Raw genomic sequence first — 24,910 nt, 5'->3', positions numbered from 1 at the left:
CTTTCTATCTGGACAATAAATAAACACCACACTGTGGATGAAGAGTGTGAGGTTTGAAAGGCTTGTCATGCACAAACACATTTAGCTACAGTCAAGGCTCACTGTGTTCATGATACAAATATATTAAATTAACCAGCTACCCTTTCAAAGAGTAGGGTGTCATATTTATAGCCAAATTGTTGTAGCAAATTAAATAATTGCTTCAGTATCTCCCACAAATAAAATGAATCACTCTTGAATCATTTTGGTGGACTTAATCAACATCCCACTTCACAAGAGCTGCTTTCCTCTGAAAATAGTACGGTCAAACGGTTTGACTCAAAACTGTATAGAAGTCTATAAAGGTACAGAAACATGTTATTCATCTCCTGTTCCTCTTACTTAACACTAGCAGTGCTGTTCTGATCATGGAACCATGTTGGTTACCTAATCTAACAGATACATAGGCACATTAATGGTTGTCATAGAAAACCAAAACACCAAAACAATGGTGGTAACCAACATATGCAGCTTCACAATGATACAGGGCTAACTTTTACTGACTCACCGCTAAATATTCACTATCAAATATCAACATTTTCAAATATGTACTAATCACTGAATAACATCCTTATAGGACCAATATAGGTTTTGGTACTAAATAAAAAATGTATCACACTATTATCCCCAGATGTCTTAATCATTGTTTTTAAAATAATTTTTCTTCAAAAACTAAAAATAAATGCCAGTCAATTGCAATCACATTGTTCGGCCAGTAAGGTAATACCTCAGTCTACCTATAATTGTTTTTAGAAAATTGCATACTAATTTTACCTTTAATAAACAACAAAAGCCAGTTCTGTTTCTACTAACACATGCCATATTTTCTCAATTAAACTGTGGCTGGTTTATAAAACAAATTCTGTTTAGGGAAAGGTGAGTCTTAAGGAAGTCATCTGTACCCTGCTCCTTTTTCCCAGTGTCATTAAAGTTAATAGAATACAAAGGAACGGAACAACAACATAAATGTGTGTGGTTGGATGGTCGGATGCATAATGTGAGAACAAACCATTTAAAGGGGTACATAGACATCTGGAACTTGCTGAAAGAAAAGGCTTTTCTCTAGTCTTAATGAGAAGTCATTATCTAAATTGAGAGCAAATATACACCAGAAACAGGACAAGTGGTTCAATGTGGGACCCAGGGACATACATGGAGGTGACAGATGTTTTGGAATTATTTTGAAAAAAGGAGTTAGGAATTAGTGGAATAAGTTACCGATGTGTCAATATAGGGTTACATTATCCATATCTACATGATTAGTGATCTGGCAGCAATTGGGAAGCTATAGAACTGAAAGAGTCATTATCACAGAGGGAATGGCAGTATTTATTGACGAAGCTTCAGACAGAGAGGCTGAAACTGAAGTGTGCTCCTTCCTATATGTCAGTGCTCTACTGCCCCCAGCTGGTGTAAGCATACAATACACCTTGTGGAACAGGATGAGTTCATGAATTATGGCAGAGTTTATGCAACTGTAAGTTCAGAAAAAAAACTCCAACAGGCTTGTTCATTCATAGCAAAGAACAGAGCTGAAGCTAATCTAAAAGTCAGGTGGCTGAGCAGTTAGGGAATCAGGCTAGTAACCTGAATGTTGCAAGTTCGATTGTGTCCTTGGGCAAGGCACTTCACCCTACTTGCTTTGGGGGAATTTCCCTGTACTTACTGTAATTCGCTCTGGATAAGAGCGTCTGCTAAATGTAATGTAAAAGCTGTCAATTGTAACAAGACAAAATATGAATCAGTTTTCATCTTTAAAACAAGAATAATTTTTAAAATAGTAAATAATATCATCATTATAAACATATCCATCCAAATATCTAGAGACAAACTAATTCCCAAGGTGTCATTCAGAACAGCGTGTCATCCAGGGAAGGGATTGGCTACTTCTCAAGCAGGATGCCCCTCCCCTTGTTGCCATGGAGGCCCTTGGTGCTGTTGGGGCTTAGTGGTTAATACACCACTCAGCAGTTCACCAAGCTTCCCCAAGTGTCTGCTTACCTCCGGGTGGGCGACATGGGTAGCAACCTTGCGTTGCTGAACCCAGGAGCTTCCAACACTGTCCTGGGCATAGTCACCTGAACACCTAACTCCTCCCAACACCAGCAGACCTGGAGAACACCAGGCTGCCGGATGAGGAAGACTCGCCGCAAGGACCCAGGGGACCATCCAGGGACCTGTGGCGCTGGACCCTGCACGGTAGGCTGGGAGCCCCCAGGGTGGAGCCACACTCTGAGCTCCTCCGTGGAAGTGAATCCTCCACAGAGCTAAGGAGGTCCTTCACTGGCTTCAGCTGTTTTTGACTTGTTTTCTTTGCCTCCGGGCCGTGTTCCTCAAGAGGCTCATCTTCGCACTCCTCCGCGGTGGAGTTTCTGTTGGAGTGGCGTAAACGCACGCCAGGGCTTCCCAGAGGAGCCAAACGCACGCCCCTCTACCCTGAGACAGCTTCCTCCTCGGCCCCTCAGGGCACCGTAGGGCCCTACGCACGCCATCCAAACAGTCAGACCACATAACCACCGCACACATGCTGCGGGCCCAGCTCCACCGGCAGCTCTCTGCCAGGGTGGAGGAGACGCAGGGACGTGACGTTGTTGTGGGCGCTGCAGTCTCAGAGCTCTCTCCAGGACCTCGGCTTCAGCGACCTCTCCTGACAACTCTCCAAACGGGTTCCAGGCCAGCAGCTTTGTGCTGGAGGCAGCATGCAGCAGCCATTTAGGAAGGGGCTCTCGGGTGCCTGACTTTGGTGCCTTTGTCACTCACCTCCAGAAGCTCAGAACAGCATGCTCCTGCCAGGGTGGTTGAAGTGCCTACAAGTACAAAACTTCCATTCCGGGGATCCGACTAGGATGACGACATGCTGTAAGGGAGCGCAGCAAGCCAGGTTGAGCAACTCCACAGGCTTTTAAAACTAGGTGCCATTATGTCAAATGGATTGTACAGTTCTATATTTACATCAATGGGAATGGAAAGTCTAGAGAACGTGGCTAAAATATTATGTTATTGTAAACATTACATTTGTATGCTTTTACTTGGAATCTACAATTGTATCCTTTGGATAAAGCTGAATCAGAATTCTGGGCAGGCTGTTCTCACCATATTTTCTCAAACAAATGGGCTATTGCTGACTTATACTTCAACATCGGTCTTTACTTAAACAGACAAAGCCTCTCTTTTTAATGCTGGCTCTGAGGACGAGGCCGGTTGCTTGGCAGAGGGAACTTGGGCTACTGGAGACAGGAGGTAATAAGGGAGGAGTTGACAGAAGCCCTGCTCTCTGCTGAGACTGGAGCAGTGTCTAATTACCAGCACCCTGAGAACTGTTCTTACCACACTCACAGAGGCAAGATGGACAATAACTTCCTCACCACCTGACCACTCTGCTGGAGGTAGGAGCGGCTGACATTTAGAACAGAGATGTGTCAATATTCCTTCCAGATGAATAAACAACTTGAAGCATCATTTTCTGAATGGCTGCCAACTGGTGTAATATTCTCTGAGATTCTCTGGATAGTTCTCCCTATAGACAGAAACATTACAAACAGGGATTTGTACAAAAACCCAATTATTCAACTTTATTAACATTGATGAGTTTTTTTTTTTTTCCAGCAACATCTTTTTTTTAAATTCCAGTTCTTTATCAACAAATAGAAAACAGACTGTGTATACAACAGGTTGAACCCCTACAGCACTAAGCATTCACAAGGTAAAAATGAACGTTTTGTTTGTGTTTGTTTTTTTTCGCCAGCATGTTGTGTCCCTGACATTCCCCCCCTTTGACGCCTGTGGGGACAGATGTGCTTCAGTGGTGTGATGGCTGGCGCAGGGGAGTCGTCCACTGGTCGGATTGTGCTGTCGGCCCACCTCCTACACAAGCTATAACCGGCTGCTGTCAAGTTCACTATGGTTACAGTGGAATACAACGGTGTTCCATGGAGAGACACTCTTGAATAGAGGGCTCTCGGTTGGTATGTCGAGAGAAGAGTGAATTGTTCAACAATATAACTGTGTAGTATATATCTATGTATAATTGTACATATATATAATCAATCATAATTATATATATATATATATTTATAATTGTATTTCTGTATAAAATAAAAGCAGGTTGTGTCCAAAGGGCCGTGTCTCTGTCCCTCTGGTAGGAATGGTTGATTCTGTACAGGTGTGCCAGTGTTCGTAGCTGCTACTCCACCCTTCGTCGTGTCAGTTGCTCCTGGTCTGTGCAGTCTTTGTGTCGGGACCCCCGCAGACTGACACGCCGAGGACAGCCAGGATTGGAGAGGGGCTTGGCGGGGGAATCAAAATTCAAAAGTTGTGTTTCCAACGGATTCAGGTATAAAAGTCTGCAGTCCGCTCCCTCGTCCTCTGGCTGGAGTAGAAAGGCCTCAGTACCATACTGTATACTCATGTGCTCTCTTCCACTTCTGTACACCATGATTTACTTTGACGTTAATCAATTTCACTTTTCGCTAGTTACTGTGTGTATATAGTACAACTACAGTGGGCAATCTTTTTTGACATTTTGTACTTTTTTTTTTTTTTACTACAGTTTTGATAAGAAACATCCGTTGATACACTTTATATCAAAGAGAACCCCATTCCATTGAACTGAATAAGACCAAAATACATGATAATAAAACCAAAAATTAGGATACAAATAGAAAACTGACAGCAGCTCGGAGAATGGCAATTCTCCAGTATTAGTATCTAGGAACATGTTAAAAATACATGTCCCTTGTGCTAAAATAACCTAAAATAAAAAATAAAAAGTCATACCATTATGAAAAAAATATGCCCATAGCTAGGCCAGTAAGACAAAAGAAATGTCTGATGTTAAATGATTATTACAAAGAAATACACTAAATAATAACATTTTCATTTGATAATAATGATAATAAAACGATAGAAAAAAAAAATCTTCTCTTAGTGCTACCAGTAGCCTTTGACATTAGGGGCAAGTTGGCATATACAGAACAAGAACTGTCATCTCTCTTCCATACAAGAGTTGTCATAGTCTGGCATTGTTTCGTTTTTAAAGCAATCTCTGGGTTTGTTAATCCATCGATGTGAATCTCTGTGATTAGTAGAACCTCCTCCCCCTCTGGTGTCTCTGCAGACAGGAACAGGTGGATGGTGGCTGAGATGGGACACTTGGCACACTCCTGATGGATCTGACCAGGAAGGGAAGCTCGGTCAGCAGGGTGGATGGGTGATGGAGGGCGTGGTTACGTTGCATAGTGGTCAAAGCTGCCCAAGTACTCCAGTGCTGCCCGGTAGCACAGCTGGTACTGGTCCTGAGGAGACACAAGCACACGAGACAGTGTCACCCCCTCTGTGGACGTCTGATGGGCTTGGTAGGGCCACACAGTGAAACACACGTCCCTCACATCGCTAATGGTGACTGCTGACTCCTCCGGCAGTGGAAGCGTGCTGCAGTGCTGCTGCCATGCCCCTCACCTCTGTCTGCACCATAGCAGTGCTGCTGCCATGCCCCTCACCTCTGTCTGCACCATAGCAGTGCTGCTACCATGCCCCTCACCTCTGTCTGCACCATAGCAGTGCTGCTGCCATGCCCCTCACCTCTGTCTGCACCATAGCAGTGCTGCTACCATGCCCCTCACCTCTGTCTGCACCATAGCAGTGCTGCTACCATGCCCCTCACCTCTGTCTGCACCATAGCAGTACTGCTGCCATGCCCCTCACCTCTGTCTGCACCATAGCAGTACTGCTGCGTGCCCCTTACCTCTGTCTGCACCATGGCAGGTCGCTGGGTGCGCAACGTCTTGACGGTCTGGAACAAGTCGACCACGCCCTCGTACCTCATCCTCTCCAGCACGATGCTCAGCGTGATGAACACGCCTGTCCTGCCCACACCGGCACTGAGGAGAAGGAGCACACACACATCTTACACATACAGTACATGTACTATACAGAAACGCTTCATTGAATAGATGAGACACAAACAAATATTTTAGGCTGTAAATCTAAAAGGCGCAACCAGTTATGCCATAACATCCTTTTTACCTGCAGTGTACAGTGATTGGTCCGTCCTGTCCAAACTGCTCCTTGGTTTTGTGCACTTGACCAATGAAGTCAATGAAGCCCTCTCCTGTTTTTGGCACTCCTTGCTCCGGCCAATCAGTAAACTGGAATTGGCGAATTGTCCGGGATTGACCATCCTGAGGGCATAAATATGACAGTAGGTTAGAGTCGTCACGATACACTACTACCGGCATTGAGTATATTTACAAGTAGCATTACACCCCGACCATAAGTTTTCATTCTAAATGACTCTCGGCTATGAATGTATTTGTTTGTGTGCATGTGTGTGCGTGTGTAAGTGTGTGGATCAGAGTGCTGCCAAGTGCAGTGAACCCTCTGATGACTGAAGACTGGAGGACAGGAGGACAGAGAGCAGAGCGTCACAGGAAGATCCAGGACTAGCCCTGGGGAGTTTCCAACTCAACATTTCACAGAAAAACCACTGACTGCTCACTTACAGGAAAAACCTCTATACACACACACACCACACACACTCACCCTGGCGTCTGTGACTTTGAACTCTCGTAGGATGTACTGGGGCATGTTATACTCAGCCATGGGGTCCACCACAAAGTACTGGTACCGGGCTGAGCGCTCAGCAGGCCAGTACTGGTGACACTTCTCCTGCAGGGAGGAACACACACAGGAGGTTACAACTAGGAATATGAATGTGTGAAGTGTGTGTGTGTGTTGAGTGACAGTGTGTGTTCTCTTACCCGTCCCATCTCTCTCAGTTTGGTCAGCATGACTACGATAGTAGAGTTGTGTTCCCACAGCATCCTCCAGAAGTCCTCTGTGGTCTCAGCCAGGGGGCCCTGGGTGGCCAGGTAGGCCTTCTGCTGTCTGAACACAACATGACAAGCCCTGTTACAACACTGCTCCTACACACGCTGAACATATCGCAGCAAGCCCTGTTACAACACTGCTCCTACAATCAGGTGAACCTCTGTTGTGTGCCTGTCTCGGCAAACTGCATTGCATTTGTAGGAGATGGGTAACTGGGAAGGGGGTGGGCGGGGGGGAGAGTTTCACCCGGTGCCTGTAGGGGGCGGCATTGCACTGACCACACAAGGGTGAACCCATGCTCCACGTATGAAAGGACATACGTACACCAACATGCATGCATGTGCACGCATACTGCACACGCACGCAGGCACACGCATTATCACACACACACACACACACGTACTGAGCCGCGGGTGAAGAACTAATGAAGGTGCTGCAGGCGAGGCAATAATGTGGAACCAGGAGATTAGAGAGTGCTCAAGGCCCGACTGACACAAATAAAGAAAACGCCAGAACAGGGGAGAGGAGATGAGAGGAGGAAGGAGCGCGTGAGGAGCAGAATTAACGAGAGGGGAAAGGGAGCTGAGAGGAGTTGAGAGGGGGGGGGGGGGAGAGCAAGGTGCCAACGCGAGAGAAGATGGAAGAGGCGAGGGAGAGATGAGAAGAACCACTTGTCATTCCTTCTGGTCATCAGAGCAGATACAGACATAATAGAACATGTCTTTTTCTTTCTCTCCACTAAGGCGTGAAGAAGGGAGCCGCAAGCCCAGGAAACCCACCGTATGCCCTCGTCTGTGCGTTCGTCCAACACTGTGCTACCTGCTTCTAGTATATGCGCTACAGCCCACACAGCATTGTATTACTATCAAAGCAGCAGGAGCACACTGCAGGTCCCTGCGATGGGCCCAGACACTCAGAGGGAACACACGACGAGGGGCGGAGAGGGAGAGAAAGGGAGCGACCGAGAGAAATGTGTTTACAGTACACTCTGTTTAGGCAACCCGTCGTATGGGCGAGCATCCACAATCACGCTATTTACACAGCAACAGCGGAGGCCTCAAAGGAGCAGCTCTCACTGTGGAGGAGGAGGGAGGAGGAGTATGAGGAGGGGGAGGAGGAGGGGTGAGGAGTATGAGGAGCGTCATCCCTCCGTACCTTATGGACCGACATTTTACGCTCATTGAATCCCTGCCGTCTACACACGCCATGCCAGAGGACCCCCCCCCCCCCTCTCCTCTGTTTCTACACACATTCCTTCCATCTTTACCTTCATTTCAGGCCTGTTGATTCACCAAACAGAGCGAATGTTCATATGAAGACACACACCCACTTACCTTAGCAAACACTCATATGAACACACACACACACACACACACACACACACACACACCCCCGTCCCCCCAGGAGACAGGAGCTGGTGCGTACCTGTAGCCGTCGATGCAGGAGGCGTTGATGTAATCAGAGCCCTCGACTCCTCTGATAGGCTGCAGGCACACGCGGGTCGACTCGAAGGGCATGATGTTGACCAGACGGTTCTTGAACTTGTTGCAGGGCAGGTTGGCGCTGATGAAGCGAGACGTGTGGGCTTTCGAGTTTGCCAATCTCTGTGAGGGAGAGCGGAGAGGAAGGGTTGAGTTTGCGGGGAAGGGGTCAAATTGTGTGTGTGTTTGTAAGGGAGGGGTGGGATGGGAGAGAGGAAGAGAGACAGCATTAGTGACCTTTGACCCCCCCAGCAGACAAACTCTGAGCTCAGCCGTAGGGGACACCAGTATGTCTGCAGTCCCCAGTCGTTCTCTCTCTGTCAAGTCTCTCTTTAGCTGTCAGAGTAAATAAGAAGTTCTAGTGGAGACAGGACATCACATGTGGTCACCAGAGCATTGGTGAGCTTCTCCGAGACAGAATGGACCCTGGCAGGTAGAGTAGAGGAGCTGGGTGGGGAGCTCCACGCTGATTGGCTAAAGGGGTACAGAGAGCATGGGTCTGTGCCAGGGGAGGGGAGGCGTGACTGAGTCTGTGCTGGCAGCGGACCACTCACAGATGGACGGCACAGGAGTGTGTGCGGAGAGGATCCCCTGGCATAGGCTTGTATGTCCGTGTGTGTGTGTGTGTGTGGTGTGTTGGCACCCAGGCTTAACAGCAAGGCCGTGGCCTCGTGTGTGAGTGTGTAGGGCCTCACCTTGAACTCCAGCTCCATGGAGGTGACGGTCTCTCCCGGCGGCGGCTGGGTGAGCTTCTGGATGTGGGCGTACAGGTTGCGCGCCGGCACCTCCGTGTTGCCGCAGGTGGCCGCCTCCAGCAGGGCCTCGTGGATGAAGATGTACTGGTCCTCCGTCTGCACCATGTAGTTCCTCTGGGCGCGCATGCACGTCACGTGGCCGTAGAGGTCCACCGACTTCTCGTGCTTCATGCGCTCCAGCATGGCCTCGATCACGATGAGGCAGCCGGTCCGGCCCACGCCCGCACTGGGGACACACACACACACACACAGGAATATGGATGAAGGTCTCCACACATCGTGGATGCGCATGGAGAACAGGTTCCCCCCGGGGGCGTGTCCTTCCCTACCTGCAGTGCACCACCATGGGCCCGGCGTCTGCGGGGTTGCAGGCCTTGACCCGGCGCAGGAAGGCCAGGATGGGGGTGGGGTACTCGGGCACCCCGTGGTCGGGCCAGGCCATGAACTGGAACTGCCTCACCTCTCTCTTCTCGCTGGAGCCGTTCTGGGGGGGGGGGAAGAGAGTTTCATCGGGTGGGCACGGTTCATTTTGTTTAGGAAATTCGAAAGAACTAGGCATGGGTACGTGTCTGAGGGCTGGATGAACGTGTGCTTACCTTGTACAGGGCGAAGGTGCGCACGCTGTACGTGGCCAGCTCCACAGAGTCCAGCATGGTGACCTGGATCATGCCGTAGGTCTCCGTCCCTCTGACGGGCCAGTACTGGTCACACTTCACCTGCACGCAGAGGGCAGAGGGCAGGGGGCAGAGGTCAGAGACCACAAAACATGGCAGCTAAAGCCCGGGGTCAGGGTTGAGGGGAGCAGAGTGCGTGTGGTCACACAGCTCATGAGAGCGACTGAGGAGACGTCAGAGGAGGGCCAGTTCAGCCACTGCCAGAGCGTTAACCACACGCAGCCTGGGGAGAGGGAGAGGACTACAAAACCCAGCATTATCTGACAAAACCACATGGTTTTAGACCGCTTGGAACCCGCCTAGTGTAACAGCTAAACATCAACAACAGTCAGAGTGCCGCTTTATTTCCAGAGCTGTGATTACCTTCAGTTAGCAAAATGGTCTGGCGGATCACTCGCCTTTTGTTTATACTTGCTTCTGCAGCATTGGTGAAAATTCAGCTCTGCATTGTGGGGCCTAGTGTTTGTCTAATGTGTGTGTGTGTGTGTGCATGGAGGCTCCGGTGACAGAAGGGCTGGCCACCTGGACACATCTCTCCTAAGGAACAACCTGCCTGGCTAGATGAGGCCTGATGGCACGCCACCATTGGAGCTGTAGGCTAAACACAGGGCCAACCCCCCCCCCCCCCCCCCCTCCTCCTCTCCCAGGACACACGTGTGCACACACACACACCAACTGGCCTCTTGCAGCCTACCTACACACAGAGATCCTTATTAGGGCTCTATGGTAGCCGGGTTATATCCAGGATAGTCGTTGCCCAGAAATACCATAACTAGGAGTTCAACTGTTGAGCCCTTGGTTCCCGGAACAGCTTAAGGTCAGAGGAAGTGGAGAATGTCTGTAAATGCCAGTTGTTTCAAGGCTGGGACACACTTATTGATTTGGGATACAATACCAGTCAAAACTTGGACACATTTTCCCATTCAATTGACTGGTACTGTATATGAGAGAGGAAGGAGGCGGGAGGTTAAGAGACATGGGAGAAGTAGGTGGTCTTTTAAACACTGTTACTATACAACTTGGGAGTAGACCTTTGATGCACCATTGTACCTTGGTAGCTCACAGTAAGTTGGCTACTCTAAGTGAGAAATCAAACCACACATCAGCCAAACCACACAGTTTCCCTTCACGGCCCCAATGCAGTTTCTCCCCAGACACAAGTAATAAACAAACAAGTGAATGACGTCATCTGCTTCCAGCTGTTCAGATTTGTCCTGGTTGTAAGTGATACCTTGTGTCTGTGTGCTAGTCTGGACCACACATTCCATCAAACAGCTAGACCTGCAGCGACACGCGCAGCAGAGCAAACATCATTATCACCTGCCTGTGCTGAGAAACCCATCAGACAGGCCCTCTGTCACATATCACCTTTGCATGTGATGGAGACAGATATACCTGTCCTATCTTTATCTGTCTGTGGCGTGGTGACTCACAGTCTCATTTACAGGTCCTCTATTTCCTATCTGACCTTTCAGCTGCTTATCAGTGGAGGAGACTGAAGCCTGTCGAAGACACAGGGCTGCCTTTGTTCTTGTGGCCTGTGTGTGTGTGTGTGTGGGCTGGGTGACGCACGCTAGGTGGACAAGGGGGACAGTGGCCCTACCCTGACCTTGGGCCTGGGACAGGGGTGTGACTCAAAGGGAAGCCTGGGACGACAGCAAGCAAACAGGATATCTACAGTGGCACGGCAACCTGAAGCTAGCTCTTCCCGCTAGCATTTAAAAAGAGTACGACCTAGACAGTTGGTCGCTCCCATCGTAAAGACGGGGGGCCTTTACCCTGGACTTCTCCTCCAGCCGGGTCATCATGACAATGGTGTTGGCGCGCTGCTCCCACACCATCCTCCAGAAGTCGCTGAGCGTCTCAGCCAGGGGGCCCTGCGTGGCGATGTAGGCGTTCTGCTTCCTGTAGCCGTCGATGTAGTTGGCGTTGATGTAGTCGCTCCCGGGGACGGCTGGAGAGGAGCACGGGGACACAGGCTTTAGTCACCGCGGCAACGACCGAAACACTCGCCGATCGCAAACACAAACGAGGCCGTCGGCGGGTTTCATGCGCAACATCTGGCCGACGTGACTCGGAAAGCGTGTCGGACGTGTGGTACATGGGTCAATTCAGTTTGTAGTACTAATAAAAAAAAAAAAAGCTGAGGTTTACATGTTCTTCAGGAAAAAAAACTATGGAGTATTCACTAGAGCTACGTTTCCCTTTCAGCTGTCGGTCCAACTGACCGAGCGGCAAAATCAATCCGAGTGAATAGAGTGTGGGAGAGGTCAAGAGGAGTGCCGAGAGGACACTCACCATCAACAGAGGTGAGCACCACCCTGGAGTGGTCGTAGGCGATGACGTTGGCGTAGCGATTCTTTGGCTTGTTGACCTCCATGTTGGAATTCTCCCAGGTGAACTGCTGGCCAGGATCGATGGACTATATGAGAGGGGGATGAAAGAGGAAACATTAGAGAAAGACACAGGAGGGGAGGGAGAAAGAGATGAAGCCCCCTGGGTATTACAGAGGAAAATGCAGACAGACACATTGATAAGTGTTTGTATTTTGACACCGGGGTTAAATAAAGACTTGAAAGAAGCCTACAGGCTAACAGCACTCTTCATCACCTCCCCTGTGGCTGAGCGTATTGAATTACCTGGTCCCACCATCCAAGCTATCACATATAAACCATGTCCTTTATCTCACTCGCTCTCTCACTCCAGCCCCAGTTCCTGGATCTACCTTACTCTCACTGGATTTCCTTTTCCATTTCATTCTTCACTCCCTCTCACAAGAGCCTTTCCACGTTCAGATAACTGTTTCTCTCTCCGCGCTCATTCTAAGGTGGCCCGGCTCCTTGGCTGAGACCAGGACCGCTCAGGTCTGTATTTACCTCAGGTGTAAGTGACCATCCCTCCCCAGCTCACTAAGGCCGTAGAGTCTCTTGTTTTCCTCCATCGAACTGGCCGGCTCAGACTGACACCATGTCCATCAGCTCCCACAACCTTTCACCTCCCAAAGCTATCTGGGGCCGGAGCTACACCTTCTGGAATGTTCCATTAATCTGGAACCTCTCTGAAGTGGGTCTTTTTTAATCAAATTCAAGCTTCAAATTATTTGAAATTGTGGTATGAAATACATTAAACTCAGTAAAAAAGGATTGAGCCAATTGAACAAAAACAGTTCTGATGAGAAAAGGGCAGAATCACGTGGAGAACGTTCCAGAGAAATGAATAGCCCTTCCTAGTAAACAACGTCCCGTGGAGTTACAAATTGCCCAATAGTGGGACTCTTTTAGAAGTCGTCCAATCGCCGATGAGCTTCAAAAAAGCCAATTTACGTGCCAGCAGCCGGCCACTTTGCTAAAGAACATTTGATTTGCAGTGAAAACTTGTCCCACTGACTGCGGAGCTTGGAGAAGACAGCAGGGAGTGTTCCACTGGCAACGTCTGGCAAACACGTTCGAGGGGCAGGAGAGAAGAAGCGGGGTGACTTCCTCTCCGACGCGTGGGAGGATAATGACACTGCCACAGAGGCTAAACACCACGTGTCATCACGTCCTCTTGGAAAGGACTGTCTGAGCACCGCACACCTCCAGCCTGACAAAACCCTGCGAGCGACCCGAGAGCTCGACAGTGCTGCTGCGTGGGGCATGAGGTGGGCGCCCAGGCCGTGCCGGGCTGGGCTCTGTCCTCAGGAGGAAGAGGCACCGCAGGAGCAGCCGGCGAACGTGACTGGGACAAACCGACTGAGCTGTGTCACGCTGTCTCCCCTGGCAACAGGGACGGGCGGCCATCTGGCCCACTGAGGGGGGGGGGGGCTCCCCTTTTCAGACGGCTACGTGTTGAAGACTGTGTGTGTGTGTGTGAAAGAGATTGTGTTTCGTGTGTGTGAGAAGAGGAACAGTCACAGGCTACCGCTACGTTGTCATGTGGCATGTTTTCCTTGACTGAAATAGGCTAAGTGAGGTAGTGGGGCATTGACACCTCAGTAAGTATAAAAAGCATGTTTTTTTTCTCGGTCTTCCTAACCAAACGGCTGGCTTAGTTTCAACGTCAGGGCAACAGACGACCAGGAAGGAGGGAGCAAACAGTAAGAACAGGAGTAAAAAAAGAAAAAGATAGGAAAAATTAAAGTCAACATAATTCTCTCTGTAATCAAGGATGTGCCTCTTCCTGTGTCATCCCCAGGCCTACAGACCACTAACCTCTGCTCTGGCTTTCGGCAATCCTCTCTACAAAATGTGCCACTTTAAATGCAAATGTTCTCTTTTTTGGGAGAGGGGGGGGGGGGGGGAGTACACTGACGAGGGATAATCCCTCACCCAGTTACGTAGGAGAGACCGGTGCTAAATAACATTCTACAGGAAAGCAGGATAACTATGACGCTGGCAGATTCTTGTGACCTGCTACCTGATTGCTCACTGCCTCTGGGAGATGATTCTGGTTTTTCTATCATAATAGAACAACTAGCCAGGCTTAGGGTTTGTGACACAGCTGAACGGATGGTTTAGCTGACATGAATACCATAAAATGAGGTTTTGGTGTTCAAAGAACACGAATGGCACCCATGTTATGTATCCGTTTAGTTTGACTTCCTACGTGTGGTATAACGTCACTAAATGTAGTTACATTTCATAGTAGCATTAGTACACTTAATTTAGTATGACTTCATTTATGTAATGTAACTGTATTCCCATTGATGCAGTGTTACTTCACTCATGTTACTTATTTGGAACTATTCCTTGGCAGATGCGCCCATCTCACCTCGTACTCCTGGGAGAAACGGAGCCCGTCGTTGGCCTTGAGGCGCTCGATGTGGTCGGCCAGGTCATTGACAGAGATGGGAGGATGCTCTCTCATTCCTGAGGAGGGGAGCACAGGAGGAGAAGGAGAGAGGGAATAGAAACAGGGAGACGACTGTCAGACATCACTGTGTGGCCACACTCAAAACACGCAGAGAACGGTCTGCACACAAACACACACACACACACACTTGACCACAGAGATGAGTGAGGCTGCCAGAGACACCGTGAGGTGGCAGGACCACAAGTGAGGGCTGAGGCATTGTGCTTGACAATGCATGAAGGGACAAGTGAAGCGAGAGTGAAAGGGAGAACTCGAGAAAGGGATGGAGAGAGAAACAGCAAATACAGAGAGAGAGAGAGAGACGGAGAGAGAGGGAGACAGAGAGAGAGGGAGACGGAGAGAGAGGGAGACAGAGAGAGGGAGAGAGACACAGAGAGAGGGACAGAGAGACAGAGAGAGGGAGAGAGAGAGGGACAGAGAGATATTGGACATGGGTTGGCAAGGTCATCATGCTGAGCTTGCGTGGGAGGTGACGGAGGTGGGCGGGGCTGTGGCGATGCGCTTGTGTGAGTAAACATGCTCCTGGAAGCAGGAAGCAGACATCTCCCTGAGCCTCAGAGCAACGGTGGCGTGGCTGGAGCGGGTGTGGGTCCTGGGTCCAGCGGCTGGCTGGGAGCCAGGCCCCAGTCTGCACACATCAGTCACACTGTCACTTCTCTGAAACCCCCCAACTGCTCACCACTCAAACATCTTCTCTTTGAAACTTCCTGACACAATAGAGCATCTTTTTGTCCCAGCCTGAAGGGCTGGGCAGGATTTAATCCGGCCAAATTCGCCTCTCTCCACATGGTTCTAGAATTCTCATCACCGAGTTATTGGATGATTTATGGCTAATCTACCGACACAAATTTTCCCTGGTGACTCTGAACTTGGCCTGGCTCTGGGCTTAAGTGGATTTGGAGAAACTTCATATAGCCGGTGTGTGTGTCGCAGAAGGCCACGGAGAATTGTAAGAAAAACTTAACGGGCAAAACAATGTACCAGTATGGCAAAAACACACAGGATTACTATTACTGTTACCATTGTGCATATAACATTACAGTGGCTAAAGGCTGGTTTGTCTGTGAGGATAGTGGCTCCCACACACTGGGACCCAGCCCCACTACAAGCTCATTAGAGCAGCAACAGTGACAGTGAAGGGCTGCTAACTGGGACCATTCCACAGGACAAGACCTGACCAATTAAGCTAATCTAATATTAGGATGCTTAGAGACTGGCGCCATTAGCTTCAGGGTGTGTGTGTGTGTGTGTTTATTTGCGCATGTAAAACAGTGTGTGTTGGTGTGAGGTTACGTAAGAGTGTGTGCCTGTGTGAGGTTGGTGTGCGTGTGTGTGTGTGCTTGTGAGATCATGTGTTCAGCCAGATCTTTTATGACCAATATGACATTTGGGCGGAAGGCGGGGAGAGAGACAGATAAGATAGCACCGCTAATTAAAATGTAACCGCAGCTCAACTACCCATTAAGTCCCTTCCTTAAGTGCTGCCTGCATGGATATCCTGGGCCTGAGAACACAACAATGTTACATCTTTCAACACGCACAGACGCGGAGGCTAGGCGCTCGGGGGCAGAGATGTCCGTCGTGACTGCGGCGGGAAAATGGGAGAAAGGGTGAGGGGTAATAAGAGAAAGGAAAAAAAAAAAACGAAAGAGAGAGGAGGGAGTGCGAAAGAGACTGTATATGTGACAATACACAGTAGGAGAGCAGACTAACTTGGAGTGTTGGGGCAGCGGGGAGAGCTGGGACCTGTGGAGAGAAGATGAGGGGGGAGGAAAGAGAGAGCTATCAATGGAGGAGACTGGGTAGGCCCGTAGGTAGGTGGGTAGGTAGGAGGGTAGGCAGGTAGGCCTGGGGAGCAGGTGCAAGGACTGCTAAGAGTCTAGAATCCTAACAAACAAGCTTCTGGGACTGAAGTCAGCCAGCTGACAGAGAGGAGAGGAGCAGAACTCGGCATTCACCAAACTCTATTAGAGAATATCACAGTGGACAGTCGTGGGTGGATCTGCAGTACAATGCAGCACCGTGTGTGTCAGGCAGTATGAATAAACCTGCCCTTGCTTTGAACAGCTGGTGATATGTCTGGGCTGCAGGAAGTATTGACTGGAGGAGAGAGAATGGGGGGAGAGAGAGAGAAGGAAAAACAAGCTAGCAGGTTGCTTAAAGGAAAATACGATGCCAGAAAGGGAAGGAGACAGAGAGAAGACGTGGGTGTCGGAGAGGAGGAGAGGGGGAGAGGGGGAGAGGAGAACACGCTCTTCTGGGGCAGCACTGCGTTGTTCCTGGGCAGGGTTCAGGGAGGCTCAGTGTGTTAGCCTGAGCAGGGGGGAGCGCGGTCTCTAATAACCTCAGAGCACAGCAAGGACGTACAAACAGAGAGAGAGAGAGAGAGAGAGAGAGACAGAGCGACGGCAAGATAGAGAGAATGGGGGAAAGGGGGAGAGATAGAGAGGGAGAGGGAGGGAGAGAACAGACAGAAGGGAGCTGACATTTTCTCTCATCCCCATTGTATCCGTCTCCTCGCCTCACCTTGACATCAGAGGCGGCCCAGGACTCATTACCAGGGCGCCAGGGAATGAAAGGAAGAGAGGGGAGGAAGAGAAAAGAGAAGGGAGGCAGGAGTGGGAGGAGCACTGAAAAGAGGGGAGGAGGGCGAGGAAGGAAGGAACCCGAGAGAGCCGAGCCCTACGACAACCCTCTCGCTCCCCTGAAGAGAGAGAGACAAACGTGACACGCTATTCAAAGAGCACATCCAGGGAGTCTGCATTCACTTGGCTGAGCTAAGTGTCACTGCATAGCGCTGGGGGTGCGTAGTCGCACTGCTCTGTTGTCGACGGACAGGGTTTGAAGTTGACTGGGATTGCAGCCCGGGCAGGAAGGTGTGCTGAACGGGATTTGTTAGAAGGCTCAAAGTCGAGAGAAAGCAACCCTCCCGTGTGTTTTACGGTCGAGGCTTCTGACGGTATTGTCAGAGAAGAAGAAATAAAAGAGATCAGTGAGAAAAAAAAAGAGAGAGAGAGAGAGCTTTAGGAGAAGCTAATAGACAGGGAGAGGGCAGAGTGTCTGGAGTGGATCACCTGGGGTCTGGTAGTTGAGCCTCCTCATCTCCACAGGGTCAGAGGAGCTGGCCAGCAGGGAGTCCTTCACCCCTCCTGAGTGCTCATCCTTGGGGAGAGGGGACGCCCGCTTCCTGCGGGAGCACCGGGCACACAGGAAGGGTTCATTACCATCACAATCACTTCAAATCAGGAAGCGTACAGAGACAGTCAACAGTGTTGTGTGGAAAGGCTCTCAGGCAGTACAGGTGGCTGATGATGGTGATACTGGGCTTCAAATGGCCAAATTCTGGAGTTTTGGACAGGACACAATATCAGTGTGAAAGGCTGTGTGATATGAAACCAACTCAGAGGAGTGACGGTATTGAAGGGTAGGAGCTCAGGTCGATGACTGTGTGCTGAAAGGCCCAGTCATTAGGGAGAAGAGTTTAAGTTTGCGATCCTCAAGTCGGCAACTGCTGTTTGATGGTTCGATAGGAACAGCCTCATTTCCCCTGGGGTGGGGACAGTTTAGTTGCTGGATAGATGACAGCTGTGTGTGTGTGTGTGTGTCTGTGTGCACTGTTTACTGGGTTGCCAGATTGAGAGGGAAACAGGCGGATGCTGTAATTAGCCCATCAGCTGGGTGGCACAACATTGTATAATTATACTGGTCGTCCGGCACCTGTGATGCCTAGCCTAGCCCCGCCCCAGCCTCAGCCCCGCCCAGCTCAGGTTTAGCCCAAGACAAGACAGCACAGCCTAACCCAGCACAACCACAGCTCAGCCCACGTCAGCCCAGCCCTAGCTCCTGCCCAGGCCCAGCTAGTCCTAGCCCAGCCCAATTCTCTCCATCCACTTAAAGGAAAATTCACAGCACAGCTCGACAGCATGCTAATGTATAGACAGCCAACTCCTGTCAGCAGACCCAGTCTGAAAGACACACACACACGCACACAGACACAGACACACACACAGACATACACTTCAGCTAGACACGCACACACAACCCCCAGACAGCAGAATGGAGATGGGCTGCAGGAAGCATCAGGGCACCCGGTGGAAATTTCACATCTCATCGCGCTCCATTTGCAAGTTCCCGGCCCTGGTTCAGGCTGCCTGTCCTCCCTGTCCTCCCCACTGTGGTGAGGGGGCAGCCCCCCCCCAGCCAGGCTGCGTGCATCCACACAGTCCAGCCGACGCCGAGGCCTCCGCACACCTGTTATCTAATGCTGCCAGGGTTTACGCTTATGCTGACGTCTCATCTCCACCAGCCATCTCTCCCTCTGCGGCTGTGGTGCAGCGCGGAGCGGGAACCCTGCTTCATGCTAGGAGCCGGGCCAGGCCTGTGGGCCCCTCCCTCCCTCCCTCCCTCCCTCCCTCCCTCCCTCCCTCCCTCCCTCCCTCCCTCCCTCCCTCCCTCCCTCCCTCCCCTCCCCTCCCCTCCCCTCCCCTCCCCTCCCCCCCCCCCCCCCCCTCCCCTCCCCTCCCCTCCCCCCCCCCCCCCCCCCATATCCCTTTCCCTCCTTTGTCCAAACAAACCTCTACCTCTACGCTCTACCACCAGGCTAACTTAAACATAGAAGCTCAATAGGGGTATTCATTTGGAAATAGAGAAATAGAGGTGAAGGTGTGTGTGAAGTATGTGTCTGTGTGTCTGTGCGCCTGTGTGATAAGAGTCTGCTTAATGAACAGAGCCCTTTGTGGAGACTCGGCAAGGAGGAAACGGGAGTAAAATACCGAAAGGTTTTTCAAAATGGAAAATGTCAGGTTGGGAGGACAGGAACATTTCTATTGGGCCGTCTCCCCCATCTGGCCTTTGCTTCACAATGGGCCATTCAGCTCCAGGTGAGCCGGCAGACAGGAGGAGACTGGCGTCTGATTGGAGCAGCCTCGGAGCTGCACCCTGACACTCCCCGAATGAAACCCGGCATATCAATGCACAGCTTCAGACACCGCATCTACAGAGACACACTGACACCAGACGACGTGAAACATGCACTTTGACAACAACACAAACTGGGGGGGTGGGGTGGGGGAAGGTTCTAATCAATGACCCTGAAGGCCTGCAGTGTCTGCTAGCGTCGGTGTTTAGCAGTGAGGTGATTACTCTGCGCGGCACATGAGGCTTGGAGGCAGGCGTCTGAACGCGTCTTTCACGTCTGAAGATGGAGGGGGTGCTACGCAGACACTGCAGCCCAAGAACAGACAAACAAACGCAACCACCAGCTTGACAACGACAAATGAAGCGGCCATGACACAGCGCTGACAGTACCCACCTTTCTTGTTTGCTGCATTCAGACAGCGGAGAGAGAGAGGGAGAGATCCAGGAGTGAGTCACAGCACACAGTCCTGACACTAACATGGGGCTACGGTTACATACACCAGTGTGTGTGTGTGTGTGTGTGTGTGTCCCTGTGTGCGTGTACTAGTCACTCTGCACTGTTCTCGAGGGGGCTTAACTATTCCAAAGCATTGGTGCAGAGGAGACTGGGAGCTTGGGTTACTAAGCACCAGTTCGACCTGCGAGCCATGGCAGCATGCGTGCGAGCAGCCCAGACAGAGCTTGGTTTAGTGACTGTGTGCAGGTGCGATAACAACTCGGCAAGAGTTCCGACTTGTCTCTGGCAAACACACAGTTCCAGGGAGAAGACCTCCCACCCCCCCCGGTCTCCCTCTCCTGCCAATCTGCCGGTGTGGAGACACTTCTGGGGTACATAGTGCTTACTCCTCAAAGGGGGGCCTGTCTGAAGGCCTATTATTAGCCAGGCTGCAGCAGACACACCGCTCATACACTACCCTACACACACACACTAAACACACACACACACACAGAAAGAAGACTGGAGATGACAGGCCTAAGAGAATGGTCCCTACCGCAGTGTGGCAAGGATGAAGTCATCCGTGTGTGTCCCTGTGTGTGTGTTCTGGGGGAGGGAGCGGGCCAAGACTCACACACATGAGCCCTCTCTATTTCAGGCTACCTTTCGCTCTTCCTTTTAATTCGCAATGTCAGGTTAAAGAGCAACGGGAGTCAGAATTCTGTCGTCCTCGTCTCTGCGGCGTGACAGGCTGCCAGCCCTGCTCTTAGAGGAGAGACGAGTCTTTTAATAAGCCTCCCTCACATTCTCCCGCCACGACATGGAAAAGAACCAAACCTGGAAGTGACAAGAACTGTTCTCTTTCCAGAGTCCTCCGATATCAAAGGGACGACACTAATCAAAGTGCTAAACGCAGGGTCTTTCAGTTGAAAGGCCGTGGCTGCACCTGCGAGGTTGAGAGCGGGACGGGGCTGCGTAGGCTCCGCCCCCCCCACCCCCCCCCCCCCCGAGGGTTTCCTCCGGTTGCGTCAGCGTCCTCCCCCGGCCTCGCGCTAAGGGCCTCACCTCTTGAAGAGCAGGATGGCGATGACGATGATGATGATGAGCACCACGGCCAGCACCGGCCCCATCACCCACAGCATCTCGGGCTGCTCCACGCTGCGGGCCACCCCGGGGGTCACCTGGATGGGGTCCGAGTAGGGGCTGGCTGAGAAGGTCCTCTGAAGGCGGGGGGGGGGGGGGGGAGAGAGAGAGGTGAGCAGGGGGAAGCGGGACACAGAATACACCACGGTAACTGTTGACCCAGAGGAGTGCAGCGTCAATTGTCAACACTGGCATGGGTGAATGATCCTTTACAAATACGGCTATGTCACCTATTGCATTGAAGCTAGCAGGGCACCCCTCAGAAGTTAGTTTTCCAAGGCACATCAGAAGCACAGCGCAATTACTTTCAAATCACACGGCACAGGCGCTTCACACACACTCACTCGCACATGAATTGGGTCTTGGTCTGATGCTCACGGCAGTGACTGGGAGAGAAAGGCACGCGAGGCACACCGAAGAACACATCTCACGTTCACAAATCAAGCCTCCCTCCCTCCCACCTGTGACGTTTAACTGTAACTGCAGTTACCAGACAGGCTTGAGGAACTACAGAGTCGGGGACAGCGCTAGACGGAGAGCCGTACCCCCCCCCCCCCCCCAAAAGAGAAGAAGAAAGAAAAAAAAAAGAGAGTGAGAGTGTGCGTCTCTTGGTAGCTGAGATAAATGGGGGCAGAGGAAAGGCCTCATCTCCTCTTCATTAGTGTTCATACCGTGACGGAGGGAGGAGGGAGTTATTCCCCCCAGTTTTAAATGAGACATCTCCCTGCTTTTTCCTCTTTAAATGAGGAGGGATGGAACGCGAGGGAAAGAAGACTGAGGAAGCAGAGTGAGGTTAAAAGAACGACAGAGCTTGGAAGGAGGAGAGGTGAGAGATACGGGAGGTGAGGAGGGAGGCATGGAGGAGGATCAGGAAGTGTCATTAGCGCTCAGCATGTCTCCTTTATCTGAAGAAGAGAGAGAGAGAGAGAGGGTGAGAGAAAGTGAGAGGAGCATACAGACAGGCAGACACGGCCCCCTGAGGGCTGGCCTGGCCCCCTCTGGTCCCTTAGACTCCCAGCATGCAGTGGGGGTGTCAGGGCGGAGGGAGCGGTAATCCGGATCATTAACGACGCAGCACTCTGCTCTAAAACATGCAGGGAGATATTAATTGGAAAGATAAGCTGAAATTAGCTTGGAGAGATCCCCAATATGAAGTTCAGTTATCTAGCTATACTAATGGGCAAAGGCAGAGAGATGAGTACGTGTGTGTGTGTGAGAGAGAGAGATAAAGAGTGTGTGTGTGTGTGTGTGAGAGAGGAGAGAGAGAGATAGAGGGAGCACACACAGAGTGTGTGTGTAGCACACACACACACGTGTGCTACACGTATTTCTATGTCTGTGCGTAACGTACGTGACGACATGCATGCTTCCACGCCACTGTGTGACAGAGAGAGAGGCCAAACAGGAGATAAGAGGGTCATGAAGGCAGACCAAGGCAGACCAAGATCACAGAGGTCTCTGCTACCCTCCCCAGGGCACTACCCTGCTACCCTCCCCAGGGTACTACCCTGCTACCCTCCCCAGGGCACTACCCTGCTACCCTCCCCAGGGCACTACCCTGCTACCCTCCCCAGGGCACTACCCTGCTACCCTCCCCAGGGCACTACCCTGCTACCCTCCCCAGGGCACTACCCTGCTACCCTCCCCAGGGCACTACCCTGCTACCCTCCCCAGGGCACTACCCTGCTACCCTCCCCAGGGCACTACCCTGCTACCCTCCCCAGGGCACTACCCTGCTACCCTCCCCAGGGCACTACCCTGCTACCCTCCCCAGGGCACTACCCTGGGCTCCATTCACACCCCGTTCCGTCCATATGAAGAGCATGGCAGGAAGATGGGAAGCTGCCCGTGGGAACAGCCTGTCCCTTTGCTGAGGACAATCCAGAGAATCCTTTGTGTGACCAGCGACCACAGCTGTGCCTCTTTGCAAAGGCAATGAGGAGCCGAGTGAGAAAGAAGGGAAGCGTATTGGAGAGAAGGAGAGAGGAAGAGAGAGGAGGAGAGAGCAGGAGAGAGGAGGAGAGAGGAGGAGAGAGGAAGAGAGAGGAGGAGAGAGGAGGAGAGAGGAGGAGAGAGGAAGAGAGAGGAGGAGAGAGGAAGAGAGAGGAGGAGAGGAGGAGAGAAGAGGAGAGAGGAAGAGAGAGGAGGAGAGAGGAAGAGAGAGGAGAGAGGAAGAGAGAGGAAGAGAGAGGAACAAAATGAGAGTGCTTTGTGACGCTCAGAGCAAACACTGGGATCCGTCATTTGAATCGTCCTATCTGATAAAAGCTCAGTCACGCAGTCCCTCCAGCCACCACTGGCAGCACAGAGCCACAGTGGGCCCATAGCATCACGCCAGACTGGGCGTGTGCGTAACCACACATCTGAATGTGTGTTGTAGCCTTATTGACTGTGTGTGTGTGTGAGTCTGCCTTTGTGTAATAAAGTTTCGTTCGAGAGCGCTTCTGCTTCACTTTTCCTGCTCCTTTATCAAGAGTCTCAAAAGTCCATCACAGAGAGAGAGAGAGGGTGAGAGAGAGGGTGTGTGTGTGTGTGAGAGAGAGAGAGGGTGTGAGCTTCCGCAGGGCGAGACAGAGAGGGGAGACAGCGAAGTCGAGGGAGTGTGGGGGTGTTGCTAAAGAGACAACTCTAATGTAAGAGTTCTCTGACCCGCGGGGCTAGCAGTGCCTCAGTTAGCCAGCGGAGGTGCTGGCTGTCTTGGTGAGCCCCGAGTCCCTGATGAGAAACCCCCAGGAACACGCCGCAGCACTCGACCTCACCATCCACCTCGCGTCTTCAAAGCAACGTAGAGAACATGGCAGCCAGACAAATAAGCGAATATACGTGTCAAGACACGGCTGTTGTGTGCCTTCCTGAGGCGGCTGCGAAATCGCACTGACCCAAGACTTCTTCATTGTCTCACCGTGTGTGTGTGGTGTGTGTGTGTGTGTGTGTGTGTGAGAGAGAATGTGTGTCAGTTTGTATGTGTGTGTTTGCAAATGTGTGTGGGAGGGAAAAGTGGGGCGCATAAGAGTAGCACGGCCTGTTTGTCAGTCTGTTTCTGCTAATGCAGCTTTTATCTGGGAGGAACAGAGACGGCGCCGCAGGTCCCCGCTAACCCTGAGAGCTGACCCTCCTCTCTCTCCTCTCTGTCTCTCTCCTCTCTGTCTCTCTCCTCTCTGTCTCTCTCCTCTGTCTCTCTCCTCTGTCTCTCTCCTCTGTCTCTCTCCTCTGTCTCTCTCCTCTCTGTCTCTCTCCTCTCTGTCTCTCTCCTCTCTGTCTCTCCTCTCTGTCTCTCTCCTCTCTGTCTCTCTCCTCTCTGTCTCTCTTCTCTCTCTCTCCTCTCTGTCTCTCTCCTCTCTGGCTCTCTCCTCTCTGTCTCTCTCCTCTCTGTCTCTCTCCTCTCTGTCTCTCTCCTCTCTGTCTCTCTCCTCTCTGTCTCTCTCTCCTCTGTCTCTCTCCTCTCTGTCTCTCTCCTCTCTGTCTCTCTCCTCTCTGTCTCTCTTCTCTCTCTCTCCTCTCTGTCTCTCTCCTCTCTGTCTCTCTCTCCTCTGTCTCTCTCCTCTCTGTCTCTCTCCTCTCTGTCTCTCTCCTCTCTGTCTCTCTTCTCTCTCTCTCCTCTCTGTCTCTCTCCTCTCTGTCTCTCTCCTCTCTGTCTCTCTCTCCTCTGTCTCTCTCCTCTCTGTCTCTCTCCTCTCTGTCTCTCTCCTCTGTCTCTCCTGGCAGTTTCCTCCTCTCTCTCTCCGTGGCACTCATTGGCCTCCTCCATCAACACCCCACCAAGCAACCCCCTCCACCCCTCTCTGC

At 51.2% G+C, this 24,910-nt stretch overlaps 1 protein-coding gene across 1 annotated transcript in view; it reads right to left on the bottom strand.

Moving 5' to 3' along the window:
• Positions 1–3,584: 3,584 nt before the first annotated feature.
• LOC146271736 (receptor-type tyrosine-protein phosphatase F-like) overlaps positions 3,585–24,910 on the bottom strand; it is a 108,247-nt gene continuing 86,921 nt past the window's right edge. The window contains 15 exon segments of the mRNA XM_084706537.1: positions 3,585–5,333; positions 5,783–5,918; positions 6,064–6,218; positions 6,580–6,705; positions 6,798–6,924; positions 8,293–8,471; positions 9,044–9,329; positions 9,433–9,587; positions 9,700–9,819; positions 11,556–11,731; positions 12,076–12,199; positions 14,527–14,624; positions 16,342–16,374; positions 17,703–17,815; positions 21,047–21,201. Of these exon segments, the coding sequence (XP_084562663.1) occupies positions 5,265–5,333; positions 5,783–5,918; positions 6,064–6,218; positions 6,580–6,705; positions 6,798–6,924; positions 8,293–8,471; positions 9,044–9,329; positions 9,433–9,587; positions 9,700–9,819; positions 11,556–11,731; positions 12,076–12,199; positions 14,527–14,624; positions 16,342–16,374; positions 17,703–17,815; positions 21,047–21,201 (2,052 nt within the window). The 3' untranslated portion in view covers positions 3,585–5,264.

Source organism: Hypomesus nipponensis, chromosome 10 (genome assembly GCF_054491055.1).
Source record: "Hypomesus nipponensis isolate SF chromosome 10, ASM5449105v1, whole genome shotgun sequence".
NCBI classification, from domain to species: Eukaryota; Metazoa; Chordata; class Actinopteri; order Osmeriformes; family Osmeridae; genus Hypomesus; species Hypomesus nipponensis.
The sequence above is the reverse complement of the archived record's forward strand: the minus strand, read 5'-3'. Positions and strand labels throughout refer to the sequence as shown.